Source organism: Euprymna scolopes, chromosome 11, assembly GCF_053919585.1.
Source record: "Euprymna scolopes isolate OS-2025 chromosome 11, ASM5391958v1, whole genome shotgun sequence".
NCBI classification, from domain to species: Eukaryota; Metazoa; Mollusca; class Cephalopoda; order Sepiida; family Sepiolidae; genus Euprymna; species Euprymna scolopes.
In genome coordinates this window covers 18,616,784-18,631,968 of record NC_136492.1, presented here as the reverse complement: position 1 = coordinate 18,631,968, position 15,185 = coordinate 18,616,784, and the positions used below count along the sequence as shown (strand labels likewise).

At 34.0% G+C, this 15,185-nt stretch overlaps 1 protein-coding gene across 3 annotated transcripts in view; it reads left to right on the top strand.

Annotated features, from left to right (window-relative positions):
* Positions 1 to 15,185, top strand: part of LOC145287785 (uncharacterized) — a 475,330-nt gene that overhangs the window by 408,836 nt on the left and 51,309 nt on the right. For all 3 annotated transcript variants that reach the window (XM_080135611.1, XM_080135612.1, XM_080135610.1), the window contains 3 exons: positions 6,481 to 6,566; positions 10,524 to 10,566; positions 11,924 to 12,004. In XM_080135611.1, the coding sequence (XP_079991737.1) occupies positions 6,481 to 6,566; positions 10,524 to 10,566; positions 11,924 to 12,004 (210 nt within the window). The remainder of the gene's footprint in view (positions 1 to 6,480; positions 6,567 to 10,523; positions 10,567 to 11,923; positions 12,005 to 15,185) is intronic.

Genomic DNA, 15,185 nt, shown 5'->3' with positions numbered 1-15,185 from the left:
GAGATAATTCCAAATAATTCAAACTTTTGCAACATTTCAGAAAGCCATTCTTAACATGGGCAGGGGTATCTACAAATTCTTAATCACTTAAAAATTAGTTGTTGTTTTTTTTATATAGAAAATATAACTACATGATCCATTTATATGATTTTTGGTGTACAATATTTTCATTCTCCCATGGGTACGTCCATCATTTAGATTTTTATTTTATTTTTTTTTTTTTTTTCGTGTGTGTGTGTGTGGGGGGGGGCATGGACTAACACCAAGCTTAAGTATATAACACTGTGATAAAAGATTATAGAAATTATCTCGCTTATCAGGAAAATGAAACTATTAATATTAAATGAGTAAGCCTGTTTAAATTACACAATATTATTTCTTTTTTATCTGTCTTGTCTTTTTTTGTGTGCTTGTTAAGCTATAGCCGACAAATCGATTTTTTACATCATTTTAAGCAAAAACAATATTACGTACATAATGGTCATGTCGAAACTAGTAACTTATCCAAAAACTACAAAAATTCATTGGGTAGAACAACTGTTATTGTGTTTTTAGTAAAAAAAAAAAAGTCTATCATTATAGAAAACAAATATTGCAGCTACGACACAAGTAATCTAAAATATTCTTTTTGGAGTTATGTCCCCTGTATATAGCCTCCTACTGCCTACTAAGAAAAAAATGCGATTTTACCCAGTTTTCCATAAAATTACTTTAAACTAGAAATAACTTTCTGCTTGATGATTTTTCGTAATCTTTGGATATATTACTATTTTCGACAATTAAATATGTAATGCTTTTGCTTAAAATGGCGTATTTATAAAAATCGATCTGTCGACTGAATCTTAACAAGCATTTTTTTTTTATTTTTCCATTATGAACTTATTAATATCTTTGTCGTAGACATAGCAATATTTTGTATGGATCTCCATCGACAACGCTAGACCGGAAAATGTGGACCACTTCCCATACCTAGGCAGCATCCTATCATCAAAAGCCAACATAGATGATGAAATACAACAACACCGTCTCAGCTGTGGCAGTGAAGCTTTCTCAAGGCTAAGGAAGAGATTATTTGAGAACCGTGACCTTCTGGCAAAGACCAAAATCATGGTATACAAAGCTGTCTTGCTGCCCACTCTTCTCTATGGATCGGAGACCTGGAACACATACAGGAGGCACGTAAAAACCTTGGAGACGTACCACCAAAGATGCCTCCGAAAAATCCTCAGAATCAGTTGGAAGAACTGACGCACCAACACCAGCGTCCTGAGTAAGGTTGACCTTCCCACTATCACCGCTACTGTTGCTCAACGCCAGCTCAGATGGACTGGTAATGTTGTCCGAATGCCGGATCTCCGCCTCTCAAAACAGATTTTCTACTCTCAGCTTGTTGAGGGAAAGCGTGCCCAGGGTGGCCAAAAGATGAGGTATAAGGACAACATCAAAGTAAATCTAAAGCGGTTTCACATGGACCTTGAGACATGGGAGAACGTGGCTGGGAGCAGGTTGGCATGGAGGAGCGCTGTCCACGAAGGTGCTGCGCTTTATAGTAGTGACCTAAATCAAGCTGCTGAGGATAAACGCAAGCACAGAAAGGACAGATTATCAACCAGACACACCCAACCCCACCCCACCACCACTACCTTTATCTGCCCAAATTGCACAAGACAAATTGGGTCTAGGATTGGGCTCTATGCTCACCTGAGGACCCACAGAAGCCACAACGGAGGACAGTCTTACTCGGACACGAGTGACCGCCGATGATGATTTTGTATGGAAGAGTGATCAAAGATATTTTTCTAAAATATTTCTCATTTTCTTTTGGTAGTCCAATGCTTAAAATATCACTAGAGATGAGTTGAAAAAATAGCTTGTGAGAGTCTCTTATAAGTGAGAATGCCTAAATTGTTAATCTCTAATGAAAAGAGGTACCGTCCGGGAAGATGACCTCCTGAGACTTATATATTTATCTATATATATAAAAGTGAAAATGTGTGTGTGTTTGTATGTCTCGCAAAAACTTTCGCCAGAGGCCATGGATTTTCGCCAGATCGGTATCATTTTCAAGCTCGAACCTTCCGACGACAAATATCGAAAAATTGGCCAAAAACATTCATTCCTTCACCCTCAAACAGACCCTTTTCTACCAGGAGGGGTGGAAAAAGAATCGTTCCTTCATAAGATGGCTTCTACGCATGCGTCAACACGTGCAAAAGACGTACCTTGAATTCGTTTAAATATTATAAAAACCGACCTACATTCACCCACGTGTCCATAGCACAATGGATAAAGTGACGGCGTCATTATCTTAAGATTGCAGGTTCAATCAGAGTTATCAGATATTTTTTTTTCGATTTTTAAACTTAATATTGAAGCAAGGTTATTTATACCATTTTTTTTTTTTCGCTTTTCGCTGTGTTTTATTTTGTATTTCCAAACACGTTTATTTTTTCCCCTTTGCGGGGGGTGGGGTGTTTTTCCAATTATTTTTAAAGAAGTTTTACGTTCGTTTGCTGTTTTTTTTTGTTTTGGTTTTTTCGATTGTTTTTTTAAGAAGTTTAAACAGGGTTATTACTTCGCTTATTCTTTACTCCCCCTCCTACACACACATACACCTCCAAACATCCGGGCAATGCTGGGTACCCCCGCTAGTGTATATATATATATATATATATATATACATACACACAAGTTCTCTTAGTCTGTCCGTCCTGCCCATTTTTTTTTTTTTCTGGAAACTACTGGGCAGATCTGGCTGGAAATTTGTATGGACCTTTGATAAGGTACAATGAACTAAGTATTATGGTATCCATTTAATGCACAGTTAGAAATTAAGTTCTACATTTTTTCATGAACTATTAGAGTGAAATTTTGTATGGACTTTCATTATGAAAAGGTGCAGCAAACTAAGTATTATAGTATTCATTCGATGCACAGGTAGGGATCAGTATTTAATCTATAATATAAATCTCACCTGTATGTTTAAATGTATGTATGTCTTCCTAAAACTTTCGACAAAGGGGACGGATTTTCACGAAATTGGTATCGTTTTGAAGTCGACCCTTCGGACGACAAATATTGAAAAATTGGCCAAAAACATTAATTCTTTCACCCTCAACTGGGCACTTTTCTACAGGGAGGGGTCGCTTTTTTTCGCCGATATTTTTGAAAGTCGTCCTTTCTTTTCGATTGACTGACCTTAGTTTAAACATTCGTCACTTCCAGTTTGGCGATGGACTCAACAGCAAAGACATCACTTTTTTTTCTTTTTCACGTTCTTTTCCCTCTTTCGCGGTATGGATTCAAGCCTGCTGCCTACTACCACTTTTTTTTTCTCAACGCCCCGCCCCCCAAACATCCAGGCAACGCCGGGCACCCAGGCTAGTCTATTATATAAAATGCAATATGGGCGAAAGCGTTTGTGTATGTTCGTGAAAGGCTTTTTTCGTCTGCCTTCTCACATAATTTACATTTATAGAGAATTTTCCTTATGCTTCCTAGATCGTAATATCTCCGATTTGTGAACGGACACCGTCTCTAGCTTTTATTTGATCGAGTTTTTAAAACAGTTCCTGGTTTCCAGTGTTTGTTTGTCTTTCTCGTATAAATAAAGCAAAACTCATCGAAGCAAAGCCACCTGCCTGGCCTTCCAGGCCGGGACATCTTGAAGACAATTAGCTTTGATCAATGTGGAGGAAACCCTTCATATCAGACAATTGCTATTCATTTGGACATTGCCAGAGTTCTCCCTTTTTTTTGGGGGGGGGGCTGATTTTTCCCCAATATCATGGGGAAATAATTATGGCAGATAGCTGAAAGCTTAACTGGTTTACAGCAAGACTTAAGTGCATGATTTCATTTCACTATCTGCTATGGCATAATGGTTGACATCGCTAAATTTGAATGCTTTACACTTCTGGCCGCGTCATGGTGTAGCGGTAAGATGTCAGGTTTTCTTTCACTTTTTTTTTTTCACCTTTGCATTGCGAGTTCAAACGTGTCTGGTTACTATCACTTTTTTTTTTTTTTTTTTTTTACACCTACAAACACACAGGCAACGCCGGGCACCACCATTAGTCGAAAATAGAGCACAAATTCAACCATTAATTTTATTTATTGCAGACTTCCATAGTTGTCTGAAGATAGTGGTTTCAATCCTACCCAAAGTCGGCCAGAGGCTTACTTGCCCAAAACATGGTGAGACAACAACAACTACGGAAGGCAGTAATTGCAATGAATGCTGTCAGGAGATTCAGAGTTCCTATCCGTCGCGGTTACCACCTGATGAAGGCCAAAGGAATAGTTGGCCGAAACGTTGTGAAACAACAACTAAGAAAAGATGAGGATAATAATCTGCAATAAAATAAATTAATAAATAATACTCATCTCAATGAATTCCAATTAAAATATTATAAATTCAACCATATTTAACCATCAATTTGACATACTCATTATAAATCAATAGGCTATAACTTTTGCCCGGTTTAAAAGATTAGTGTAATATATATATATATATATATATATATATATATATATTCTTGGCAGTATGAAGGGGGTTGTCCACGTTGACTGCAAGCACGCTTGTGGCTGATGAGCCTGATGCGGGACAAGCAGGTTTGGCCACAGCAGGTGCAGTCAAGTCATGTCAGATGTGGCTGCTGAGGCTTCCTGAATCTTCCTCCTGCAGTGCTTCTCCCGCAGATTTTCTGTGCCGGAGATCTCAAAGGAGGCGACAGTCTGGTGGACAGAACGTCGCCAGCTATCATGGTCAGCAGCAAGAGCAGACCACTGGAGGCGGTCAATGTGGCAGTCACCGGGGGGACTTCTTCAAAGAATCTTTATATCTTTTCTTTGGTGCCCCTCTGTCACAACAGCCAGTAGAGAGTTCGCCATATAGGGCTATCTTGGGCAGGCGATGATCGTCCATTCTGGAGACATGCCCGACCCGGCGTAGCTATGACTTGAGCAGCATGGTCTCGATACTGGCGATTTCCGCCCGCTTGATGACCTCAACATTTATGACAGTCACTCCAGTGAACATTGAGAATGGTGTGAAAACGTTTGAGGAGTCATAATTGGTGGCAGTAAATTGTCCAGGACTCAGAGCCATACAGGAGGGTGGAGAGTACACTGATTTTTGTGCAATTTTTTATGTCTTTTTCCAGACTCTGTTGTACAATCTGCCAAAAGCACTGTTTGCTTTGGCCAGTCTGTTGTCTATTTCCCTGCCGAGTTTGGCATCTGATGTGATGGTACACCTCAGGTAGGTAAACTGGTGAATGGTCTTTGGCTTAGTCTCGCCAATGGTGATATGGGGAGGGCGATACTCTACCTGGGGAGTTGGTTGGCGGAGAACTTCCGTCTTTTTCAAGCTGGCCTTGAGTCCAAAGAGCTATAGTGTGTGTAGAAGTACACTAAACCACTGAAACATGAATTGTGTAGACCATTTTAACTATTCATATAAAGTTTAAGATTTGTTGTTGGCGTTTTTTTAGTGATATTAACAACTTTGAAAGGCTGTTATTTTTTTTCTGCTACCTAAGCAGTTTTTTTAAGCGCTATAAGCTCTCTTTGCATGTTTCACTTGTTTTTTTTTTAGTTTCTAAATAATTTATTTATTTCAACAATAGTCCAAAATGTAGATTACTTTAAATCATAGTTATTTCTGTGCAAAGTATTTATCTAAATAATATTCTGCTGGTTCCTTTAGTTCGTAGATTATGCTTTACAAAAAAGTTTTTTGAAAACCAAACTTATTCAAAAAAAATAATACCAAATTCATGAAATCTAGCTAGTCTGGTAACCCTGGACAAGAATATGAGTGATCTCTCTCTTTGTAGCCTAGTTTTTGAAAATCTTTGACATATGATGATTGTTGTAATGGTGTGAGAATGGAATTCATAATTTCGATGTGCAGCGGTTCTTCACTAAAAAAAAAGAAGTCAACGAGATGTTACATAAAAAAGGGAACATTCAAAAGAAACAGGGCAAAATAGAAGAACAACATTGTCTGCCAAGAGGTGCTGGACTGAACTAGTAAATTTAAGATTGCCTCTTACAATGTGATTTTACAACTTGTATTGAACTATGTAGCACAATATTACTTTGGGTATTTATTAGTATTTATTAATTTATCTTATTTGGGTTAGTTCTATATTGAAAATATGATGGACACAGAAATATTAAACTCCTTTGCTGTGCGCTATTGGTTTTGCTGTCCATAAGATTAATTTTTTGTGATATTCAGAAAAATATCAGCTTTATCAAAACATTTGTTGATTAAAGATATTTCTCGTTTCGAGATTAGTTTATAAATGTTTTATTAATGATTTTGATTTTTTAGGTTTTACTCAAATTCTTATTTCATTATTTTTTTTTCTTTTGCTTTCAATACTTAACCCAGTCTACAAATGCATTGTTGTTCAAGTGTATAATTTTTAATAATGTTTTTTTTTTTTGTTTTTATATATATATATATAGGGTAGAGATGAAGGTGCAGAAATTGAACCTTGGGAAGACCCGCAGTTTCCCGTTTACCATGTTACAGACCGTTACGGTTTCATTCAGTAAGTATTATCACCCGCATTTCTTGCTTTTATTTTATTTATTTTTTTTTTCTTGCTTTGCTGCTGCTTGCTTTTTACTTTCTTTTTGCTTTTTTGCTTTTTCCCCCTTTTTGCTTTGCTTTTTTTCTTGCTTTGCTGCTGTTTGCTTTTTTATTTTTTGCTTTTTACTTTCTTTTTGCTTTCTTTTTGTTTTTTTTTCTTTTTTGCTTTTTTCCTCTTTTTGCTTTGCTTTTTTTTGCTTTTTTATTTTTTGCTTTTTGCTTTCTTTCTTTTTGCTTTGCTTTTTTTTTGCTTTCTTTTTCTTTTTTTGCTCTTTTTGCTTTGCTCCTTTATTTATTTTTTTTCTCAAAGACCATTCTTACCACGTCCTCCAAATACAAAAATACTTATACTTGTTTTACTTTACTTCTAATTTCTACTCTGCAGACGAGATGACGATGACAAGCAAGATACGGTCCCTTATTAATAATTATCTTCCTCACAGATAACGTGAAAGCCCCCACCTTTCCTCATGTTAAGAATGGCTTTCTTGTCCACCTAACTACATCAAATAATCAAGTCAAATGGACAGCCTTGTACCTTTCGTGTCTTTTGTTTGTAGGCATTTCCCTTTTTTCTCGAGATTCTTATGAATGGATTTGATCTTGAGGATAAATTGACTATTAGATCCATTGCTCTTTCTGTTTCTTGTGAAGTTGGTTCTATCAATCTAAACCCTTTCTCATATCATTCTCTATCTCGACAAATCTGCGATCGAACTACTGGTGTCATATTTGGGTTGGTGAATATCTGTCCCATTTAAAGGTTCTTAATAAGTTGCAGAAAAGTATGTGCAATTTGATTAACCCCATCCTTTCTTCTTCTCTGCAAGCTCATTCTCAGACTTAATGTTGCTAGTCTCAGTCTTTTCTATAAATGCTATTATGGCACGTGTTCTTTAGAATTGTCTAATCTATTTCCTGCTTCCTTTGTTCCAACTTGTTGGTCCCCCGACAAAAGGAGGGTGGACCTGTAAATTCACCCTTGTCTGTTCGTCCGTTTACACTTTTCTCAATAACTACACTTTGGAATTATTAAATATGATATGAGTAAAAAAGTAACAGCACGGATTTTCCAGGAAAACTCCGGTTGCCTCCCTAGGGGTGCCTTTTGGGTTAAAATGGCTTACATTGACACTTTTATGCTTATTAATAAAAATTGATGCCTTGGATTTTTATAAAACTTTCTGAAAAGTTGTAACTAACTGATTTCTATATAATTTTGTTTGTCTATACTTAATGATAACTGTAGGGTGTGCCCCAGGGGCTCTTTTAGGGCTAATAAAAACACTTCATTTTTGGGACTATTTTACCATATTTGTCCAAAATTTTCTGTGTATGTCTATTTAACAGTTTTGCATGGTGCTGAACTTTAAATATGTTAAGGCCTAAAAAAAAGTGGTAAACTGTTGTACAAACAGGTGTACCTTGTTGCAGGTACCCATGGTGTAGATGATAAAGTACTTGATAAAATTCAGTTTTAAGGAGGTTGATAGTTCAATCCTCAGTGCGAGTGACACTCAAAATACAATTGCAAATTACTTTTACCCAATTATGGATGATGGAACAAGGAATAAATAGTTTTGCTCAAAATTGCATGCAGATTTCCAAATTTGGTGGAAGCGATTTCGGAGTTCGACAAGATACACCTGAAGAAGGTTGGAGGTTACATCAGCCGAAATGTTGTGCAAATAACACAAGATTAGAACAATAGTTGAATTAATGTGATTTATCCATCCTCTTCTCAAAAATTCCGAAACATAATATAATGATATATTATTATTTGCATGTTCTGGATTATTGTCCTGTTGCATGCTGACAGGAATCTTAACAATTTAACATGTTAAAATCTCTCCGCAAAAATATGAGAAAAAATATTTTACTCATCTATAATATACTATATCTAAAAAAAATAAAAAATTCATAAAATGTTTTTTGTTTTATTTTAATTTTTTTTTTTTTTTTTTTTTTTTTTTTTTTTTTTTTTACAAAGGTGTCACCACTTATCAAGACTTGGAAGCCACTTGAGGATAAGGGTTAATGAGTGTACAATAGTCAATGGGACAATGTCGTAGTAATCGTTAGTAATGGGAATTGGGTAATTTAGATTACTTAAGGGAACGGCTCATCAAGAACTTGTTTGCGTTTGACTTGAAGATGCCCATATTTTAGTCAGTTGGAAAGCAGGAAAACAGAACATAACAGAGATCCGCAGATGTGCAGTTTTAAAAAAGAAGCTTTGTTCATGGAATCTACGTTTAGGTTTAAGCACAGATAAAGAGTGGGTGAAATTATTGATAGTGGTTTCAGGAAGACGAGTGTTTTTTTGTGAAAGTCAGGTCAGAGGGGACCATAGATTGGAGCTCAGATGAGCATTTGCCATGAAAATAATGATAAAGCAGAGGCAGGCCTGCAATTTCTCTTCTGTGCAAAAGAGGTTGCAGAGAAAAGAAAAGGGCATCCCCCATTAGGCTCTATAAAAAGATTAAAATCTTCAATTGATGAATTAACTTCTTTTTTTTTTGTTTTTTGTGGTGCCATTAATGGACATCTGCAAAGAATATGTTCATCTTGATTATAAAGTCAGCATTTTTTTTTTTTTTTCAACCTTGTTATCATCTCATAAATAGATTCAAAACTTCAACTATTCAAAACAGATGGCTGAAATACAAGCAGACTGTTATAGCTTTTTTTTTTTTTTTTAAATATTAGGATTATTATTTATTTATTTATTTACATTGTTAAAATTTAGTTTAGTTTATAATTTTTACTTCGTCCTATAATAAGTTTCCCCTTTCTCTCCAGACATGGTCAGTCATATGTGATTTTTCAATCTCTCAAAGTTCGACAACATACACCTGAAGAAGATCGGAGGTTACATCGATCAAAACTGTCTAAATGATATTCAAGATTAGAAAAGTAGTCTGATGAATCCAAATAATACAAATAACCAATCCTCATCTCAAAAATTTAAAAACGTAATGAAATATGCATAAATTAAAATATCATATTTAAGCATATTTTATGATCAGGCAAGGCTGGGCGTTTTTCTAGTCTATATATATAAAAGCGAAAATGTGTGTATGTATGTGTGTCTGCTAAAAACTTTTGACAGACACAACGGAAATTCACAAACTCGGTATCATATCGAAGCCCCATCCTTCGCTCGAAAAATATCAAAAAATTGGCCAAAAACATTCATTTTTTTTCACCCCGAGATCGACAATTTTCGACAGGGGGTGTGGGGGTCAACAAAAACGGTCTTCTCATGACGACGAGCGGTTCTACGCATGCGCCAGATGACGTCATGACCTGATTTACTTTAAATAGTTGAAAAACTGAATAAATTTCATGTACGTCGCGTTAGGTCAGTCGATTAACGCGTTGGTTCATTATCTAAATGTTTTGGGTTCGAATCGTGGTGTGAGATGTCTTTTCTTTTTTTTTTTCTTCGGTTATTTTAAATTTAAATATTGAACCAGTGTTATTTAAGCCATTTTTCACGTAATGTTCGTTTTTCTGTTTTTTGTTTTGTTTTTTTTACTTCGCTTATCCATCCCCCGACCACACACCCAAAAACACCCGGATACCCACCGATTTTTTAAATTTTAATATCGAAACAGGCTTATTTAAGCCATTTTTCACGTGTTCGATATCTGTTTTCATCGTTCGTTTGCCTTACGTTAGTTTTTTTTTGTGTTTTTTTTTTTTTTTTCAATGTTTTGATAAAATATGTAATCTGCATGAATTAAAATATCCTATTAAGCGTATCTTACAACTGGGCAATGGCAGGTGCCCTTCTGGTAGAATTCTAATACTACTTATGAGGATGAAGTCATTCTTTGTTAAATAAACAATTTTTAATTATCGATGTGAACTTGTTTGAAAATATTCAAAACTGATTTTTCTTGCTTTCCAGTGACCAAGCCCTCCCAAAGACAGTCAGTACCGCTGAAGCCAAGGTAATTTCTTTTATTTTTCCACTGAATCTCTGTTCTTGAAGGCCTAGAGTCGAGCTCCTCTCCTTTCGTCACTAACACTTACTTTGCTCAGATTGAAATGAATGGCTCCTTCCTCGAGGAAGTCCCCTGCTTTGATAAGCTAACAGGACTGACTTTCACTTCCGACGTGAAATGGAAGACTTAGATGAAATCTGTTGCTGAGGTCGCTGGAAAAATGATTGGATCATTCCACCACTCCAGAAATTCTCTCGCTCCTGATGCAATCCTATATATGAGTCAAATATGTTCTAAGATGAAGTAATTTTGCCACATCTCGAAAGGTGTCACTCAGAGTACCTTTTTTTTTGCCTTGAAAAGGGCTGCTTTTCAGTTGGCCATTACATTGTTGTTTTCAAGTCTAAAGTAAACAAATACTTGTTGAATCGTCCTCTTAAATCATCAATTTCTGCCCATTTTTAAACATCGTTACCAAATCCTTACAGCGTTGTCTTGCTGTCCACCTGACAAATTCCTTGGAGTGGACTTTTGGTAACAATAAGCAAAGATTCATTAATGCATACATTTTTTTTTAAGTTTCATTTGTAGAAAATTTAAGATAAATTCAAATGAGTTAGAAAGTAGCTCCCTCTGGAGAGTGTTATATTTTACTAATTTTGGAGCCCTAAAACAAAAGATAATAATTTGGTCCCAAGATAAGTATTTCCGAAATAATAGATTAATTCCTTTTTTCAGTTAGTACTACCAGATCAGGCTATCTGAAGATACGGGCTTTCTGATCTAAAATGTGCTAAATATTGGTATCAGTGTTTTTTGCTTTTCAAAACTATCATGTTCTTCAAAGTCAAAAACAAAAATAATTCTCCTCTACAGAACAACCAAATTGAATACCATGAAAATATAAAGTTTTGGAGCTTGAATTATTTTTTTTAATTTTTTTTTTTTTAATTATTTTTTTTTTTAATTATTTTTTTGTATTTATTTTTTTTTTTAATTATTTTTTTTTTTGAATTATTTTTTTGAATTATTTTTTTTTTTGAATTATTTTTTTTTTTATTATTTTTTTTTTAATTTTTTTTTTTGAATTATTTTTTTTTTTTGAATTATTTTTTTTTTTAATCATTTAGTTTCTTTATGCCTTGTCTAGAGCGATTTTCATTAAAAAAAATGTGTACTTTTGCATATTGGATATAATTGATTAGTTTTCATTTTTTTTTTTTTGCTTTGTTTGTTTGTTTCTGTTCACCTGATGATGTAATGAAACTTTGAAGTTCGTTTGTCTTTTAATTTTTTTTTAATTGTTTTTGTCTTTTTTTTTTTTTTTTTCGAAAACATTTTGTATTTTTATTTTTTTTTTCAGGCCAAACAGCAGGAACTTGAACGCTGCCAAAAATGGATTAAGATGACAAAAAGCTGGGACAAGTATTTCGGCGGGGAAAAAGTAGGTTTTTATTTATTACTTTTTTGTTGTTTACTTCATGATGGATTTAATCTATGTGCAAAATTCTCTCTTCTCTCATCATGGAAGACATTTTTCTTATAATTAAAATATTTAAAAAAAAATGGCTGAAAAAAGTAAATCCACTTGAGTAAAACCACTAAAGGATTTATTTTGATATTGCGACAAAAAATGTTAAGTCATTATTTCTTTTTTCTTTTTTTGTAAATATTAATGAATATCAATAAAAATAAATGATTGACTTTCACTTATTTTCTCCTTTAATCCTTATGTTCTATTAGTGATGTTTCTGACAAAGGGAGGAGAATTGCTGTCTTCTGGATCCTTGGTCTCCAAAATCAACAGATTAGACCATTTCTCTAATGTCCTGGTCCTTGTTGATTGTGGTGTAATGTTGGCTCTGTGCAGTTCTAGGAAACCCACCATCCCAGACTTTACCTTCTCTCTTTGAGAAGGGTGTTAGTTTCAGGTTAATCACCTGAGACACCCTTACCAGGAAATGCCAATGGGGCTTCCCAGGCACTTTTTGCAGATCAGAGTAAGACTCCTTAGGGGTGCTGACTTCTCAGTTCCACTTTTTGATCCTGGTTTCACAATAATTGCAGTGGGTGAAGACTAAATACACTTTTCGATCATAATGTATATCTAACACTAATTTTTGGCTATTTTTACATCAAGTGGCTTCTTGCCTTGTCTGTAGCGATTTTCCTTAAAACAAAAATACTTGCGGTTGGAGAAAAATTGTTTATCATGATTATTTGGATTGATCTACTTATCTTGTTGTTGTTTTCATATTTTGAGAAATTATTAAATACTTAAAACATACATGACTCTTAGCAAAATGTTTTGGGTATGGCATGAAATTGCATTCAGTTGTTATCTCAAATAAGATTCCCTCGGTATGGTAAAATATAAAATGGTTATATGAGGAATAATGCACCTTCTTCAAGTGATGTTGCCTATAGTAACAGAATTAGTCTGGATACTCTACCAGACCAGATGAATCATTGTTCTGGAGTCTGGAAAAAGCAAGAGACAAAAAGAAAGATATACTATAATATAGTATGGAGTACTGTTGCCATATCTTGGCAGGAACTGCTAGAAGCACCTTATCTTGCCTTGACAATTCAAACTAGACTTTGTAGCCTAGTGGGAGATGCCCTTTTTTCTTCTCTGTAACCTCTTTCCCACAGAAGAAATATTGCAAGCCTGTCTCTGCTTTATCGTTATTTCCATGGAAAGTGCTCATCTGAGCTCCAATCTATGGTCCCCCACTATGAATATTTTCCCTACTCATTATCTGTGCTTGTGAAACTCTGTTCCGACTTCCTGCTTTCCAGCTGACTACAATATGGTCATCTTCAAGTCAAACGTAAACAAGTTCTTGATGAGCCGTCCCCTTAAGTAATCCAATTTACCAAATTTCCACTACTAACGATTACTATGACATTTTCCCATTGACTACTGTACACTCATTAACCCTTATCCTCGAGTGGCCTCCAGGCTTTAATAAGTGGTAACTGCTTTGTAAAAAAAAAAAAAGAAGAAAACTGGTCAATTAGGGAGGAAATTAATGTTTATCAATTTTATGAACTCGACGTTTGATATGTAAGGGAGAATTTAATGGAAGACACAAATATCTATGTGTCTTGTATAAAGACAATGTCTTAGCCCCAAGAAGGAGCCTTTTAATTTCTGAAAACTTCAATTGAAGTAAAATAAAAACAATAGAAAGGCCCTCACACTAACCAGTTTTATAATTTTATTTATTTTTTTTTTTAAATTATCACTCAATATCAATAAAAAATAGTCAGTATAAATGATTGAATTACTTTGGATTGGAGGGGAAAAATTGTCTCCTACGTAGGTGTAGTAGAGAGGATACACAAAGTGACTTGCCCACTACCTTTGCTAGTGATGGATGTCCTATTTTCTGTTGTGTTTGCGGTGGAGGTAGAACAGTGGCTTTCACAAAACAAAAGAAGCCGACAGGAATGTTTAATTACTTTTTTTTTTAATCCTTTGAGATGAGGCTTCATAATTTGTGCATTTGTGTCTTTTTACGTACTGTTATCCTCATCTTTGTAGTTGTTGTTGTTGTTGTTTCGGCCAACTTATTTTCTGGCCTCCTTCAGGTGATTAACTGCGACAAAGTAGGAATGGTAAGTCTAGTAGCTGTATCCAAGTAATTACTGCCTTCCATAGTTGCTGTCTCACCACGTTTTGGCCAACTAATCGTCTGGCCTGCTTTGGGTAGGATTGAAATAAAAATGATATTTGGTACAGACCTGATAATAGAAGACCAGATAAGAACACAAAATAGGATTATTATTTTTATTATTATTATTCATTTATTTATTATTATTTTTTTAATTATTTATTTTTCTATTCATTTATTTTTTTTTAATTATTTATTTATTTTTTTAATTATTTATTTTTTTAATTATTTATTTTTTATTATTTATTATTTTATTATTTTTATTTATTTATTTTTATTATTTATTTTTTAATTATTTATTTTTTAATTATTTATTTTTATTTTTTAATTATTTATTTATGTTATTTATTTTTTAATTATTTATTTTTATTTTATTTTTTATATTTATTTTTTATTTTATTTATTTTTTTATTATTTATTTATTTTATTCATTTATTATTTATTTATTTTTTATTATTTATTTACTTATTTATTTATTTATTATTATTTATTTATTTATTATTTATTTATTTTGTTTATTTATTTATTTTTTATTTTTTCTCACGTTCACCCCTAACAAGACATATTGTCACTTGGATGTATGTAAGTGATATTACTATTTGGGACCATACCTATTGTTTTATTTTATTTGAATTGAAGTTCTCAAAAATTAAGAGGCTAAGACATTGTCTTTATACAAGATATATAGATATAGGATGTTGGCTTACGTTACATTTAAACTTCTGCATATCAGTACAGTCATTCATGCACAAATTATGTAAAATGTTGAAATATTTACAAATAATTGAGACAATTAACTAATTTGTCATTGGCTATGCAGAGGAGTTGTATCGCGAGCCGATCGTAGACGGGATTCAAATAAAATAAGCGGCATAAGTTGCTTATTCAGCAGTTTTGTCTTCTACACACGTTGTGTTAATGATTCTTGTCTTCATAACCTCCCGT